General features: G+C 42.9%; 1 protein-coding gene across 1 annotated transcript; it reads left to right on the top strand.

Annotated features, from left to right (window-relative positions):
- The first annotated feature begins 461 nt into the window (after nucleotides 1–461).
- On the top strand, nucleotides 462–10241 carry LOC138487376 (gamma-crystallin-4-like). Its single transcript, XM_069613950.1, has 3 exons — nucleotides 462–557; nucleotides 6564–6806; nucleotides 9894–10241. Exons 1-3 carry the CDS (start codon nucleotides 462–464, stop codon nucleotides 10164–10166), a joined length of 612 nt encoding a protein of 203 aa, XP_069470051.1. The 3' UTR covers nucleotides 10167–10241.
- Nucleotides 10242–13006: the final 2765 nt, after the last annotated feature.

Below are 13006 nucleotides of genomic sequence, written 5' to 3'. Positions count from 1 at the left end.
GATATCATCCCGCTGCGGAGCCTGTTGTCCCACCTGTTGGATCTGTTGCTGCAATGTAGTATTATCTGCTCTTAGAGACTGTACTTCAGCTGTTAAGGCTTGAATAGCGTTTACCATTTCTTGGTATTGTTCTAGGGAGGCCATTTTCGTTTGGCGTTGCAATCTCTCAGGTTCTGTGTGATCTTTAATACCTTCACCAACCCCCTCCTCACCTGATGCTTTTAAGGTAGAGGTGTTGTCTGTATATGTGTCACAGGAGTCGTCCGAAGATAGCTCTTTCCTTCTCTGTCTCCAATTATCGCTGGGCTTCATACACGTCCTTCTCCCCTGTTTGGAGTGATGAGAGTGAGCTCCACCGGAGGCCACTTTGCCAGAGATGCAGTTTGCCTGGCAGTGGGGAAACCGGGGAGCCCACCCCACGCCTGGGAAAAGCTTTGCCGAAAAAACCCTGGCAGATGGTTATGGCTGGATGGACAACGAATCCCAGAATTCACCGTGTAGTTGATGAAGTGTTCCGTGATATCTCCGGGAGAAGATCTGAATACTTGAATAACTCGGTACAGATGGAACACGGGGACTGGAGGTGAAAAGGAAAGGAAGCGTGGCGTGCACCTCGCGTAGGATAGTACAAGCGTGCACGGGGAAGAAGGGGAATACAAGAGGTAGGCAAGGTAGAAGGCACAAGGAGTACAAGCCGTCTGAGAATGGCAGAAACGAATTGTATGCCGTTTGGGAGCGGCACAAGAGTACATACACACAGGAGCGCTGGATTACTTTCCGTAGCACTGGAAGTTGCAACGCAAATGAGTTAGTCATTTCCTGGAAGATAAAGGCCGAATTAGTCCTTCCTCTATTGCTCATGGTGACATGGCCGGCAAGCATCAAACGTCTAGACCGCGTACAGCGTTCTCAGGGAATAGTCCTTCCTCTATTTCCTCCATACTCTCCATGGCAGGCGAGCCGTGAATTTCCATGGTAGGCGAGTCGTGACATCAGGGGCAATCGGGTATTGTCTCCTGACCCTTGGAGATGAAACTCGAACTACAAACACAAACAACCCGTTGTTGCCAACAGGTAACACCTATGCACTCTTTTGGGGTTGCAATAACCATCTATTTTTACATTAAAAAGTTTAATTATTAAAAAATGTTCATTAGCTTTTATCAGTGTTATTTGTCTTACATAAAGTATCCTCCGTTACATGAATTGAAACACAGTGCACACATGGTCCGATTTTCATAGAAGATAATTTTTACTTCTATTCAAAGACATCAAACAACATTTTAGTACAATTCACCTTCAAAAACAATTAGTCACAATCAACTATATCTCATATTTCTTTCATCTTTTGGTTGTGAAATTTGATGTAACACTATTTCATGAAAGAATTATGAGCTGGATTTGATTTTGACTGTTTTTGAAGGTGAATTGTACTAATACTTTGATGTTTTTGGATAGAAGTATACATTATCTTCTATGAAAATCGGAGCATGTTTGCGCTGTGTTTTCAATTCATGTAATGGAGGATACTTTATGTAAGACAAATAACATTGATAAAGATAATGAAAAAAATTTAATAATTACACTTTATGTAAAAATCAGTGGTTATTGCAACCCCAAAAGGGTGCATATGGGTTGCCTGTTGGCAACAACGGGTTGTTTGTGTTTGTAGATCGAAATAAAAAGTAAAACATGAATACAATCTTTAAGTGAGGGGTAGACAGCACTGAGCTTTTTAGTTTTGGCAAATTGGTTGCACATACACTAATTGACACATGTTTTATATACATGGTAGATCACAGAGAGGATCAACTGGATAATGCAGACTAAACATTCCTTTCTGTGTGTATCTTTCTCTATGCAAAGTAGTGTATTGAAAAAAAAACACAGAGCACAGAATAGTGGGGAGTGCCCAATCCAGATGCAGGAGTGGCGCATTGGTGCCATGTCCATATCTAGATAGATTCATTCTAATGATTAGTGCCCAGCACACACCCAGCATAAGCGATACAGTGAGGGTATCAAAATATGACTGTTATGATACTCATTTATACCCAGTTTGAAGACATGATGATACCCTGTATAGATAACACAATAACATATTTTAAATACAATTACTTAATTTATGATTGAGCATTTGCCAAGACCGCCCTTATAGTATAAATCCAACAAAAAAATTCGACCACGAAGAAAAAAAATATATTTATATTCAGTCATCCATATGATATGCAAAACAAGACGAGGCATAGGGCCTGACTTACTATGCGTTTTTCAATGGGATGGTGCCAGTGTAAAATGCTTTTGAAAATCAGGCCCTCAGTATTGTATGTTGGAGCTATAGTGGGCTGTGACCAGGGTTTCAGACTCTTAAAGTGACTGATTCGTTGTCAGAGAAAATGCTGAGCACTACAGAGCAGGACTTTACAGGAGTGCATGGATGTCCACCAGAGAAACGATTGCTTCATGAACGATGGAAGAATCCTGCCCTTACCGTTTGGCGCCATCCATTTACCAGCAGGCAAATCACACAAATAAAGTCACACTTGTGCATATTGGCACCAGGATCTTTCTGGAGTACTATGGTTGGTAGACTAATGTTGATGTTGCACCCACGAGAATGTGATTACATGCTCTCTCTTAGCCAGCATCGTTTTCTCTGCTATACCTATTGTATGCTGAGCAGAAATTAGACTTTTAGAAAAGTCATGCCACACCACCTGCATAATGGCAGGTGTAAAGGTGCTCCACTTCATATTGGAAGCTAAGGTGCAGAGGTTTAGACGCCATGGCTGTCCGCTGACTCCACGATGCCATGTTCCAAACACTGTATTTATGTTATTCTATTTATTTATTTATACCGCGCCATGGCCCGATGGCATCAGGGCGCACAAATAGACAGAGAAAAACAGGTCAGAAACATGGACAACTGCAGGAAGCAGATTGCAGATGCATCAGTGTAACTCATGCACCCTGCTGAGGGATTCACCTAGGCACAATTTTCTCTTAGGGGGTGCACTTTCAAAATAAAAAGGTACGGGCATGTGACATGGTTTCGTTAGTTCCTTGAATGTTAAAATTCTAACTGATTACTCCCTGGTATGCGAAATCCCCTTCGCCAATTCTGTTCGCAAGTGAGTCATATATGGAATGAATGGCACAACATGTCCACCACCACAATGTCCAAAATGCAATCTGAAATCCATCATTGTATCTGTGAAAAAAAAAGCTCCAACCGGACCGCCCTTTGTGTAGGTTATGCCCTGAAGAAAGCCTAATCAACATCGCAGAACTGCAAAGAGAAAGGTGCTTTAAAGCACATTCAAGCAGCAGCAGTGAGTTCTAGCCCACACAACTAAGCAAAGACAAAGCCTTTCCATTCCCAGTGACGAGGGAAAGAATATTCTCCACGCCAAAAACAAAAGAAGAGCACAATACGGTGTTCCTGTTGGACAGCAGCTGGCCCTCCTTTGTTGAATTGTTGCCATAGTGTAGGTCGAGTATATAAGGGTTGTGGCCTGAAAGGAACACGATATCACATCCTCTGCCTTACCAGCCACCATGGGAAAGGTAAGGTGGCATTTCCAGGGTGCATTGATTATTTGTGGGGGGTCTCAGGCACCTGGCTGTTCTTTTGCTTCTCTCTGCTGGGGAAAGGGAAGCATGCTATTTTATTAAGAGAGACCACAGCAGCTCTGATAAAGGTGTGTTTATATGTATATGCTCGTTTGTATAGCGGTCACTACAGGAGGATGTAGAAACTATCGCATGGGGTACATTTACTCCATGCAGGTATATGTACCCCAAAAAGTAACTATCCAGTGCAATCCCAGCTCATCACAGGTATTGACAATGTGACAGCTTTTAAGGTTACCCCCCCCCCTCATTCATAATGAACATAGTGAGGTGAAGGTGGTGGAACGGGAGGAGAAACCTGGGCAGCTCAGTCCGTTTGGGCCAGTGCTAAGCATGCCGCCTAGTTCCATCACACTGGTGTGTTGGGTGGACTGGGCATTTTAGGAATTTGGAAAAGGTGATATTGTGTCCTGAATTTTGAACGGTACCCGTGGGAGAGGTTGTTTGTGTTCTGAGGGCACGTTTTCTTTCCCTAAAGGCAGAACCTCAGTTAAGGACATGGGGGATGGAAGAAACACATTGTTTATGGTTCCCACTTCTCCAACCCGCTCTGCTCGTGTTCATGTAGCAGTCCTGTGGAAGGAAGGGAAGCAGGGGCAGAGTGTACTTTTATTGTTTTCTTCGATAGAACACTTCTTTGACTGCTAAGATGCCTTTTGGAGCTGGATGGCAGTTTGTTGAAGGTGTGTGAAATAAAAATGTAGACCCAAAAGGAACACTCAGAAACAGTAGATAATATTTAAGACCATTGTTCAGTAAAAGATGCAGACAAGCAATCTGGGAGCAGCAGGTAGGTGGAAAATGCAGAAGGGGGTATCCATTATTTGTCTTGGGGACCACAGTGGCAGGGGGCCATTCAGATGTAAAGCTGCTATTGGGGCATGGAAGGCCGAGTCCTCCAGAAGGTTCGGAAATGTAAAGAGTGTGGGGCAGTCCCAGCCATAGGCTCCATCCCATTACCAGGCAATAGACAGCTAGCTGTCTAAATAAATGCTCCAGAGTGGAGTGCTATCCTGCAGGGCCACCCAGTACAGTCTAATTCATGGCAGGGAGGGTGGAGGAGAAGAGGGAAGAAGAAGAGTGTAGCCCTCACCACTGTTATCACTCGTGGCCCCCTTGGCCCTCCCCAACCCTCTGAGAGTGTCTGCCCAAGAAAGAGGTCCTAGACCGATAATGAGTCCTTGCCACTGCTTGGATTTTCCCCAAGCAGGTCCAGCATAGGCCCATCTGAACTGCAGCCCCCCCACACTTCCAGTCCTGCTAGAGGATCGCTCCACTGAATTATTCACCCCTGTCCCCCCTAGTCTCTGCTTCCTGACATAGTGAATCTAGTCCTTGCACGCAGCAGGGCTTGAGTTGAGGGTACACACGGGTGGACGGAGTCCCCCATTTTTTTCAGGAGTCCCCCATTATTTTTCAGAGGGTACCTTGATATGCACATTTTTGGTGATATCACATTCAATTGGTATGTTAATGGTATGTTAATAAGACTTGACCCTTGGTATGCAGCACTGTAACATGAGGCTGTCCTGTGCCATCTTTTAGCACCCCCTCAAATTATTTGATTCCCCATTCTCTGTGTTGCTTGTGCTTCTCAGTGTTCGCCAGCGCAACATTCCCTGCAGCGTTCCCCACCGCTGCTCCTGCCATGGCTGCTGCTGACATGGCTGCTGTTCCAGAGCAGCCGAACATAGCTTCGACTTTACGTTGCTCCTCGTTTGGCAATTTTGCTTACCCTATTTAAAGAAGAGATTCTCAATTCAAAACTTAAATTAGCCTTACCACACATACAACGTCTGAGTGCGCAAGGGACAACCCCAGCTACACTTTCATGATCTATGACACTTGGAAACCTTCAGTAAAGAACATCCCATCTGGAGTTGGCAAACTGAAGTTCATGTGTGGGTACTCCGCACTGTGCAGGGAATACTCAAGCCCTTCTACTGGGTTTAGATTACTGATTGCAGCTGGCTGGCTCGAGGACCATTTTGACTACTCCATAATGTGCTCACTCTTGCTGTGCTAGGAAAATGCAGGTGCAGCCAGTTAAAAACAATTGGCAGTGATAGTCGCCATGTTTGTCACGGTGGCTGCCATTGCAGATGCCATGCAGCACACGCACACATTTCAAAGATCACTTGTAACTCAGTGTATGTCTGCGTTGAAAGGTTGGACTCCTGGCAGGTCTCAGGTGCTCATGCTTTTCCCAGCACAAATCATGTGACTCTCTAATCAGTCCCCACCTTATTTGTACAAGGATCACAATTTGGGCGAAACGTAGGGTGACCAGATTTTCAAGACAAAAACCTGGGATGGCCACAACACAAAAGAATGACTACCCTACTCACACCTCATCACCACCCCTTTCTGTCCCAGACACCAACCCCCTTAACCTGACCCACATCACCCACACTTCCCCCACCCTTCAGCCCCACCCCACAGTATTTCCACCACTACTCCTAAATAACATGGTGCGGTTTTGACTGTGGAGATAAGCACTTTAATAGCAAAGCAGAGGATGCTTTGCTATTTACTCATGTATTCGTCAGTCTCTATGGCGATATCAGAGGATGCATGTGGCTGGGATCTGTAAGGTTGGTGGTTCTAGCCCATCATGAGATGGCAGAATTGCAGTGCTTTGATGTTTATTTAGTTTAAATAGTTGCCAGATTAAGATGTCACCCTCCCTTTCCCCAAAACCTGTACAGGTATTGAACATAAAAAAAAAACATTTGAGACAGGGACAAAGGGCCCACTACCTGGACAGTCATAGCAAAACCTGGGACGTCTGGTCACTCTACCGAAACGGCGTGGCCATGCAGATGCGCTATTGGACAGGCTGCTTCTTCCCATTTATTGCCCCTTTTAGAATGCGGCCAAATGATGTTCAGACTTGAAAAAAATTACCTTAAAAACGTTTCCCTCCACAGGTCATCTTCTACGAAGACAGGAACTATGGCGGGCGCTGCTACGAGTGCAGCTCGGACTGCGCGGACCTGCACTCCTACTTCAACCGCTGCAACTCGCTCAGAGTGGTAAGCGGAAACTGGATGCTCTATGAGCACCCCAACTACCGGGGTCACCAGTACTACCTGAGGAGGGGGGAGTACCCGGAATACCAGCGATGGATGGGGTACAGCGACTCCATCCGCTCCTGCCGCATGATCCCAGAAGTAAGGCCTGCTTTAGTGTATCCATTGGACTGTCACTATTTCTATAATTTTTCTAAAAAGGTTTCTGCATTACTGAGTGGAACTTTTTTTAGAGCCTGTGAGAATGAACACTCTCATGCTCGCTGACATGCTGTGCATCCTTACTTTACAATAGGCCAGGCCTTGTCTGGGATTTAGTGATTTAAATCTTTGCCTCCAGATACCTCTGAGCAGTGGTGTTCTACTATCCCATTGTAAAACCAGCGCACAAGTACCAAGTACTGAGTGCTGCCACTTTATTTGGGTGCCAGTGGCCCACAGGTGATATTGGCCCTTGAAGAAACAATGGGTGACATTGGTATCAGAGGTAGACATTAGAATTGCATTCCCAGAACACTCGGTCCCCTTATCGCTTCAGGTGCTGTTTAATATACATATCTAGCGCCTCAAAGCTGAAAGTAGGAGCTAATCAAGATTGAAAAGGTTTCAGTTTCTGTCCTACGTGACAAGGAGTGAGCCTACTTTCTAATGTTACTGATATTGATCTGTTTCTTTGTAAGGAATGGCTCTTCCACCTGCTCTTGTGTGCCTTACTCTTCCCACACTGACCATCACATTTTGGGCTAAAAGTAAACTTCATGTGGACTGATCATGGTTTTGTTGATATGGGCTGGTTCAGAACCATTTATGACTGTGCACCCTAATGACAGAATCACCTGTTCTTAACTAGGGCTGGGCTAGTCGACCAATTAAAAAGGGTTCCATGGAATAATGTTGCTGTGAAAAAGTCGTCAGGTTCTGGCGACTTTTTCCTGGCTACCAAAATTATTTCCCCAAATATTCAAGGAGGGGCATAATTATATATTATTACCTCCAGTATTAGAATATTTGTGGAAAAGTGTTTGATAGCCTGGTGGGTGCATCATTAATGCATATTTTTTTTAAAAAGTCACCAACCTGATGACTTTTTTCAATGGGACATTATTACCTGATACCTTAAAAGGTAAAGCATGGTCCAGTTCACAGGATACGGATAGTGAATATCTGGGAAATGGTTCCATGTCATTTCAGCGAAGTAAATTACTTTGATCTAATTTACTTTACTGAAATTACTTTGCCAAAATACATTGAATTGTTCTTTTTTGGGGGAATTCCCCCCCTTCACTACCACCCCATCCCAATTCCCTCCCGACTCCCCTTTCACTCCTTACCCCACAAATGCATGTAATATTCTAAGTATTTTGCAGTAATTTCCACAAACTAAATTACATCAAAGTAATTTACTTAATGGGAACAACGGATTAATTTATGAGAGAATACTAACAATACATTTAATTGAGCATTTTGCCTTTAAATTCTAAAAATCAAACTTAACCCTTGTCTAGGTATTACAGAAACTTTGCACTAGTGCACCTGCAATTAACACGAGTACACACATTCAATGCATGTTTGCACCATGACACCCTAGTACTTTGAATTGGGGCTAAAATGCATTAACATAATTTGCTTTTTTGCACTAGGATAACTTTTGCACTAGTGCTAATTTCACTTGTCCTGGTGCAAAGTTTCCCAACTAGTTCCAATAATCTCTGGATATGCCAACAGTGCATCAAGGTTGTTGAGGCAGAGTGTGCTGCAATAATGCATAATGACAGTCAGCCAATAGGTTTTTAGTCAACACTTTGTTTTTATAAGGCACACAATCATCGTGAACTCACAACATTTAATAATCGAACAGGAATGTACAATCATTATTGTAATCTAACAATTGTTACATAGATACACCATGTCATTTCGTAATCTATTCATGAAATCCATGTTAAAGTCCTGTCAATTCGACATATGTAAAACTCTTTTTTTGTTATTTAAATGTCAGCCCTGCTCCTAATTAGCCAGGCCTTATGCACAGAATGAAAGACAGAAAAACATAATGTCGGTATATGCATGGTATGTACATTATAAGTCAGCCTTTTGGAAGATGTGTTGCCCCAAAAACATTTGAGACTGTTCTCAAATTCTGCCTTCTCAGATCCCTACATAAAAAATCGTAATAGCACAGCAACCCTAAATAGTTTGTTCTAGAAGCACCTTTAAGCATGCATTGCAAAATTCTAGACACCATGTAACAATTCTTCTCAGAAGGGTCTCTTAGATGCTTCTCTGAAGGACCTATTCCTCTCATTATTCTCAGTTACAGTGCAGCGTATGTAGGCTGTCCACGTGGCACTGAACATTGCAGTAAAGTTAGTACAGGAAATGCACATTGAAACTATATGAAATGAATGTGCTGTTGTAGTTTGCAATTACCACAGGTAAAAGAAGAACTGTCAGCTGCATTCACATATTGGAAATTTAAATTCTAGTAATTTAAAAAGTGATATTTCCTGCACTGTTCCAGTGTTTTGAAAGGTCATGTTCTCCAATTTATTAAGGAGTATACACAATCTAGTGAATGAATATGCACATTCAAACAAAATCACAGTTCCTTACAGCTGGTAAGCTACCTCAGTAGGATAAGAGCTTTGCTGAGATCTATGTGGGATCTCTATGTCGCATGTTTGAATACTGGCAAGGCTGGCTCAATCTCTCATCCTTCTGAAATGGTATTAAGGCAAGGCTGACTCAGTCCCTCATCCTTCTGAAATGGAATTAAGGCAAGTCTAACTCAGTCTTTCCTCCTGAAATGGAATTTAGGCAAGGCTGACTCAGTCTCTCATCCTTCTGAAATGGTATTAAGGCAAGGCTGACTCAGTCCCTCAGCCTTCTGAAATGGAATTTAGGCAAGTCTAACTCAGTCTTTCCTCCTGAAATGGAATTTAGGCAAGGCTGACTCAGTTTCTCATCCTTCTGAAATGGTATTAAGGCAAGGCTAAATCAGTCCCTCATCCTTCTGAAATGGAATTTAGGCAAGTCTAACTCAGTCTTTCCTCCTGAAATGGAATTTAGGCAAGGCTGACTCAGTCTCTCATACTTCTGAAATTGTCAAATGATTACCAATTTCGGTTGGGTAATAATACTTGTACACACACATGTTTTATCTAGAGCGGGTTGGAGAAAGATCTCGATAAATAACAGATTATTAACAGATTTGTATTGTTATTCTACCAGTACCGTGGCTCCTTCAGGATCCGGCTGTACGAGAGAAGTGACTTTGGGGGCCAGATGATGGACTTCACAGACGATTGCCCCAATGTTTACGACAGGTTCCACTTCAATGACATCCACTCCTGCAATGTTCAGGACGGGCACTGGATCTTCTATGAAGAGCCCAACTACAGAGGACGTCAGTACTACCTGAGACCCGGCGAGTACAGGAGATACAGCGACTGGGGAGCCATGAGCCCCAGGATTGGCTCCTTCAGACGAATGGGGTTTTTCTGAAACAATGACACTGTTTTCTTTTAATTATTGTATAATTGTCAATAACACCTAAATAAAACATTTTATTTGATTTAATTGTTTTCTCTACTGTCATTTCCATGCCATGCGCAGAAAGCATCAGAGCGGCTGAAGAGCACACGTCCTTTGCTGACTCAGGCAGTTTAGGGAAATACTGTAACTACATACATCTTACATGTGTTTGTACATAATTGTGCTACCAACTTGCCTCTTACCATTTTATGCATCCAACCACTAAGGTTGATTTCACCAGAGTAGATTTTTCCACACTTCTCATGAAGGAATTTTCTGAAAGTGACCAATTATTTTTCTAAATTCTGGGCCTGGAATAATTGAATGGAAATGAATATTTATTTATTCTTTTTGTTTGGCTGACATATGGGTAGTAGTATTCAATGCAGATGGCTCCACTCACATTCTGACGATTGTGCCTTTTTGGGGCATAAGGTGGAGGATTTACCTCCAGCATCTTGCTGATGGAAAATCCTCCACCGTTCTACCAAAGTTGGACTACATGGCCACGCTGATGTGGGGGGCAATGCAGTGGTACCAGAGTTAACACATCATTACCACCGTTTTTGCCCACACCACAGCACTCGTAAAGTGACTCACTGTCTGTTTATAGTTTTTATCCAGGTTCCTTTTGGCCTAAGTTTAATAGAAAATTGGATCTTGCTTAGCCATCAAACTAGAGTTATGTTAAGAAAGGTAGCGGGCAAGGCTGTCTCCTCTTTCTGTGCAAGTGGAACTGGACATACTAAACCTATAATGAAAGTAAAGGTCTCAAGAACAGCGGTGTGGACATCCTGTCCTAGCCTGCAAAGGTATATGGGGAGAGTAAGGGCTTCTGTGCGCTCAGCCCAAACTTGTATCACAACTCGGCTCTGCAGTGCTTCAGTTATAAAAATAAAATTGAAAGAAAGCGAGTGTTTTATTGCCTTCACCTGGGACAAGGTCAGGCTACACTCCCATGGGTGTGAGTCATCAGCAGAAGCTCCCAGATAAACATTGTGCAGTCAGTACCAACATTAAAACGTATGTCAAATGAAAGTTCTACAAAAACATGCACTTTACTCTAAACACAAACATCGATCACAAATAATAGCAACACACCCCCCTTAAAGGAGTTACACAGTTCTTAGGTTGATTAACTAACATGTTCAATAAGTTAGAGAACACTCGTATACCTCCCACTCGAGAACTCGGAGTAAAGAACAAGCATTTCCAATCATGTACCCACTAGGAAACTGTAACAATGATATATTTACACGGATTCAATCATGCTAATCAAAACATATATGTCACTTGACATCAGACATTCTGAGCCCTTCACACCAACTTCAACAATAATACTACTACTATTAAAAAAATAAATTCTTTCTGATCATATCTTTTTTTCTTTGTGTGGTAGGCATTCAACATTCACTCCACCCACCCACACATGTATAAGTACATGTGCTAATAAACCATAATACATTAAAAAGTCTCAATAGCACAGACGCAGACTAAACCCATCAAGCACATTATAAAATATGAATTAATGATAATAAACCCATTTGAGTGGTTGTTATGATTAATTCATCATTTGTAATGTGCTTCAAACCAGAGACCAGTCTTTAAGCTGGGGACCAGTATTCGAACCAGTGTTGCTCTGCATTGTCTTGCTGTCAAAACAAACGTGTTGCCCCTGAGCTATCCTCCTCTTCCATCATGTAAAACATCAGTTATTCTATGCTAAACACCCATATAAAGATATATACATATATATATATATATGAACCTACCATAACCTTCTTGGTGTTGTGCAAACATGGCCAAATGCTCCAACCACAAACCACAAGGTTGTTGGTAATATACTGCACTGATGATCCCTAATGAGGGTGAAACCAGGTATGTAGTTGTCCTGACAGCCTTGCAAAATGTCTGTCTTGGGCTGATTACACTGTGTATTAAATAACACTGCCCTCTTAGACAAAGATAATTTCTGGGAGAAAAGGTTTGCATTTGGACTAATTTGCATACCCACAATGTCCTGCTGTTGTGGCTCAGAACTGGAGGTGAACTTCCATCGATGGCTACTAGGGGCGCTGTGGGGTAAGTGACTCAGCTCACATGGATTTTCCTACTGCAATGCCGTGGGGCATGCATCGCTGTCCTTTTACTGACTTATCCCTATTACAAAGCGTACCGTGTTCCTGGCGCATTTAACCCTCCTACACATCATGCCGATCTAAGTGGACACTCTCAATCTTGTAGGACACCTTGCACGGAACTCTCCATGTCTGCGGCTGACAATCACCAACCAGAGCTTCATACCTTTCGTTCCGCCGATTCATGCGTAAAGCCCACGATCAACTGACAGAGAGCTGCTAGAATGAGACCCTTGACATTGTCACTTGCCAGCCAATACGGCGTCCTACTTGCCTTGCACCTGAACTTGAGCTCATACTAGACCTAAGCCGCAATCACTGTCACTGCCCTGTACATGCAAGTGTTGCATACCTAGCAATTTACCTAGTGCCTTCATTGCCTGTGTGCATTTGCTATTGTACTGCTTGTATCAAAATCAAAATTACATAGTGCGCCCATTGACCGTATGGATTTGTTATTGTACTGCTCTGTGCTAGATTCAAACTTACCTAGTGCCCTCCATTGCCCATGTGCATTTGCTATTGGTCTGTTTTGAACCTAATTCAAAATTACATAGTGGCCCCCATTGACTGTGTGCATTTGCTATTGTACTGCCCTGTGCTAGATTCAAACCTACCTAGTGCCCTCCATTGCCCATGTGCATTTCCTATTGTACTGCTCTGTGCTAGATT

The sequence above is a fragment of the Ambystoma mexicanum genome, chromosome 9 (genome assembly GCF_040938575.1).
Source record: "Ambystoma mexicanum isolate Mex_15411 chromosome 9, UKY_AmexF1_1, whole genome shotgun sequence".
In the NCBI taxonomy this organism is placed as follows: domain Eukaryota; kingdom Metazoa; phylum Chordata; class Amphibia; order Caudata; family Ambystomatidae; genus Ambystoma; species Ambystoma mexicanum.
Note: the sequence above shows the minus strand (reverse complement) of the source record. Positions and strands in the feature narration are given on the sequence as shown.

What these genes read in the sequence shown, in the direction of transcription:
- LOC138487376 (XM_069613950.1), top strand. Translation starts at nt 462, where the DNA reads ATGGCTGGATGGACAACGAATCCCAGAATTCACCGTGTAGTTGATGAA. An exon ending in CTGAATACTTGAATAACTCG is followed by an intron (nt 558 to 6,563) that starts GTACAGATGGAA and finishes TTCCCTCCACAG; the next exon opens with GTCATCTTCTACGAAGACAG. An exon ending in CCTGCCGCATGATCCCAGAA is followed by an intron (nt 6,807 to 9,893) that starts GTAAGGCCTGCT and finishes TTATTCTACCAG; the next exon opens with TACCGTGGCTCCTTCAGGAT.